Raw genomic sequence first — 4,432 nt, forward strand, 5'->3', positions numbered from 1 at the left:
AACATAGCTTTGGATCCCCTAAAGCTCTGAGTTCTGTTTACCTCTTGTTTTCCTTAGTTACCTTTGTTTTGTATCTTCAGTCTTTCTTGTGTTAAGTTGTTCTGTTTTGTGGCTAGTTTTCTGCTTTCCGTGTTTCTGCTTTTCTCTTGTCAGCAAATTCTTCTCAGTATCTCCTTTAACTTGAGCTCATTGCCTGCCCTCCTCTTGTCGTCTCTCATACCTATAAGATGTTGTCTTTTTTGGTGAATCACCTGATTCCTGTACTCTGCTGTCTGTCTGTGTATCGGCTCTCCCTTAACTCTGCAAATTATTACAAGCAAAGGCCTGATAAACTGCTTCTAGCTGTCAAAGCCTCAGAGCACAGGGGTGAAGCAGTTCTGCATTCCTCTGAAAAGCAGGCATTTCCAATACAGGTTACATAACTGTGCTCTTCAGACTGTTTCTTTGAGGTGAGGCATCAGCTCAGGCTTTTGGTTGTGATACACAGATTCCTTCAAAGGATGCATCTGTGTTTTTATCAGTCATACCTGTTTGTGGCCCTTTTAAGTCTGGAATCTGTTCATTTTATTTATGACTGCAGAGGTGGGAGAATGTTTTTAATCTATAAACTCTCTGCAGTCGGTGCACAGCAGCTTTTCTCGCCTATTGATCTGTTTTTTCCTTGCTTTTCTTCTTTTACTTTATCTTAAATATTCATGTGCTTCTGCTCGTTTGTTCTGGGGCCATATTTGCATCCTCTCTTCTTCTTCATGTCTTCACCCATCTCTCCGCACAACTGTTTATTTCTGGTTATGTATGCAGCTGTGAGGTCTGGCTTATTGTAATACTAAATTATTGATTATTACACTGAATGCGAGCTGCACTGTGCTGCACATCAGCACCTATAATCCAAGTTTACATAAAGACATTTTTCCTTTCTCTAATTCTCCATTTCAGTTCTGTTTTCTTCAACAAATGAATGTTTAGGAGGTATGAAGTAGTGTTGCAGAGGTGTTGTTCTTCCTAAAGTGTGTTACTGGCAGGTGTCTCGCTGCGGTATGATCTACTTGGAGCCCCACATGCTTGGCTGGAGACCCCTCATGCTGTCTTGGCTCAACACTCTGCCAGCTGCAGTCAATGATTCGCACAAAACCCTCATCACCGCCCTGTTTGACCGCACACTGCCTGCCTGCCTGCAACTCATACGAAAAGCAACCAAGGTGCTGCAGTTACAAACCCCGTGATGATTTTAGTCAAAGGTCTAAACTTTCTGATGGATGCCCAGGCAGGAGGCGTGTAGGAGGTTTTTAATAGTGTCGTCTCTCCTTGTCCTGCTGCAGGAGCTGTCCCCGACCTCCGACACCAATCTGGTGAAGTCCCTGATGAATCTGATGGACTGCATGATGGATGAGTTTCATGACCAAGCAACAATTAACAGCATGAGTGAAAACTATATTTGCTCCTGGTTGGAGGTTTGTATCCACAGAACCGCACTTAATAGTAATAAGACTGTGTGTCCAGTTTTCTTGAAAGAAATGCAGCCTGCCATCCTGAAACTTATCTTGTTTATGCAAAATATAGAATAAGATAAGAGAATGAAGAATATTTTTAAAGCTTTCATCCTTAATTTGAGGCATTCCCTTTAATTGAAGTAACTTTTTAGAGTTTTTTATTACTACAAAACATGAACTTAAGAGAACAAAGTTATTTGCTTGTTCTACAAGACTAAATACTCAATATTACAAAAATAAAGTAGTAACATCACGAAAATGTATAATATTGAGTAAAAATGAAGAATATAGTAATAAAATGATGAACAAAAAGTTATTACTGTACAAGAATAAAGTTGTTATAAAATGAAAATAAAGTCATAAGATTACTTAGTAAACACATAGTAGTCGTAAAAATGTTTAAATAGTTTGTATTCGTACTGCTTTTGTTCTCTGATGCAGTACGGGTCGCATTCACAGCAGTCATAGTGAAAACACTCCTTTTTCCCGTCGAGATCCGTGACCTCAGAATTAGAGGAGCTTATTCTCATCCTGGTTGCTTCACACTCAGCTGAGAACCGCCTCAGTCATGCTATAGGTCTTTGACAGGTGGGAGCCAGCAGAACCATGATTTCCACAAAAAAGCAGGAATGAGATCCACTGGTCCGCAAACTAGACCCCCTCCAGCCCTTGGCTACGCCTAGAAATACTGACCATAAAGGTTATTGGAGGTACAGACAGAAGCAAAGCTGCTGAACAAAGATGCATCATAGCAACAAGCAATCATTCACTGAAACATCAAAACTGTTGATATGGTAGGGTGACCAGACGTCCTCTTTTTCCCGGACATGTCCTACTTTTCATAAAAAGATTTCTCGGGGGGAATTTCAAAATCGTCCGGGATTTTTTCTTCGACTACAGTGCAGCATGTAGTCGAAACACACCGGGCATTCGAACTGAGGCATAAGCTCCGGGGCTGGTCCAGGAACCCCGGCGGAGGGAGCCAGCAGGAGAAACCAAACCTGACCCGGTGATGGTCCAGTTAGCGGCCCAGCAGTCGACACTTCATACCCCCCCTCCCTTGGGCCAGTGAACCAGTGGACGAGTCTGTATGCTTCAGGGTGTTACAAAAGTACAGGCCAGAACCAAATAAGGACACATCCATGAGTTTACATCAACGCTGGGCTTCATTTAGATTTGCCCGTTTTATGGTGGAAGTTGAGAATTGTGAGATTAGCAGAGAAAGGAGGCGTCGATGGGGTTTGAACTTCTCTGTACGTCCATTTCACCCACTGAACTATGGTTATTCATCTATGACAATGAAACACAGTTTTCTATTCTATGACCCCTTTAAAGTACTTTCAAAATTTTGAATTCTGAATATGACCGGACTTCTCCTTTAATTTAGAAATAAGAAAAAACACCCTTGTCACAGGAAGATACTAAAAAACAACAGAAAAGGGGAATTGTAGTATTTAGATTTCAACAATAAAACATGACACTAAATTATTTATAGTTTGACTCTTAGCTGCAGTTAGTTTGGACTCAATATTAGAAAAATCCGACATATAGTTTTTATTTTATGACCTAAAAAGCATTCATGCTAATCTATTTTTCTACCTAAATAACATCTAAATATTCGTCTTCATCATTGTTTTTTTTCTCTCTTGCAAAGGTTCTGGTGTTACAGTGCTATTATCTCCCTGTGAAACACTGCACTGATGAATGCCTTTCAACCTTCTCTGCGATGTTTTTCTCAGCCATTCATTATCAAAGCGCTGAATTAATCAGCTTTTTAGCCACAGGATGCACTGTAGCGCTGCTAAACCTAATTCACAATCTACAGAATCCCTGCTGATTTTTTGTTGTTTTAATTTTTCTTTTTGGGGTTGCATCAAACATATCCCTTTGTTGGGATTTTTGTTTCATGTCTTATGCAATAATCTGCTCACCAACAAAGATGTTTTATTAGTGAAGATTTGGCTCCCACTACTTATGAGAAGCATTTATTTTTTATTTTTTTACAGTGGAATGTTTGACAGCATAACCTTTATTAGCAGAACTGTAGCTATCTTTCTGCTTATTAGGGAGAGGTATGCCGCCCTTTAGAGGTTGAGTCAATTTGCAGATCCTAAAACGATCTTTGTGACATGCCAACCAAACATAGAAACACAGCTTTATTTTAAGGCATCGATACATCTCTGCATTATATAACCACTCATTTCCAATTTTAATGCAAGGGTTAGCTTCTTTTCATTTCATTTTATACTTAAACTACTTTTTTTTTTACCATTTTGTATACACAGAGTGTAAAATTTTTATTTTGTACAGCTTTAAGATCTCTCTGTCGCTGTGCTTACTTATCTATGCCTGCCTGCCTCTTGCTCTGGTTCTCCTCTTAGAAAGACAAGTGTAGTCTGTAATTTCCCCAATAGGTACACTTCAACTCCGAGGAAAAAAGAAGAAAATAGAAACTGTGAAATTACAACATATTCGTATTCTGGAAAATATCCATCTTGTCTCACACAAACAGGAAGATGTGTGACCAAAATCCTTTTTTCCAAAATAATTCACAAATAAATTCTTTAAAAACTCTACAAACCTGATCTTTCTAAGTTGGAGAACTTGTACAATTGCCTAGAGTTCCCTGAGAAAACGCTGTGGCCGGAAAATTTAGATTTCTCCTTTTTCATATAGTAATTTATGCTATTTACTCACTATAAAAGTTTTCAGTCAGTCTTAGAGACTGACATTTTTTCGGGAATCCCACGGTTCACGGGATTCCCGTGGGATGGGAGTCAGTATTAGTAACGATCACGTGATTGGGACGGTACAGGATTAAACATTAACGGGAGCAAACCAATAGTAACTAAAAAAAACTAAGATTGATGCCAAAAAATAAAATAAAATAGGAAGAAAAAAAATCCAGTACTGGCGCCGCCATTTTGTAGTCTTTTTCCTTG

The 4,432-nt window shown here is 39.2% G+C and overlaps 1 protein-coding gene across 1 annotated transcript in view; it reads left to right on the forward strand.

Annotated features, from left to right (window-relative positions):
• dnah7 (dynein, axonemal, heavy chain 7) overlaps positions 1 to 4,432 on the forward strand; it is a 129,979-nt gene that overhangs the window by 54,784 nt on the left and 70,763 nt on the right. The window contains exons 28-29 of the mRNA XM_015371242.1: positions 1,023 to 1,199; positions 1,320 to 1,451. Of these exons, the coding sequence (XP_015226728.1) occupies positions 1,023 to 1,199; positions 1,320 to 1,451 (309 nt within the window). The remainder of the gene's footprint in view (positions 1 to 1,022; positions 1,200 to 1,319; positions 1,452 to 4,432) is intronic.

Source organism: Cyprinodon variegatus, unplaced genomic scaffold (genome assembly GCF_000732505.1).
Source record: "Cyprinodon variegatus isolate N-32 unplaced genomic scaffold, C_variegatus-1.0 Scaffold3, whole genome shotgun sequence".
Classification (NCBI taxonomy): domain Eukaryota; kingdom Metazoa; phylum Chordata; class Actinopteri; order Cyprinodontiformes; family Cyprinodontidae; genus Cyprinodon; species Cyprinodon variegatus.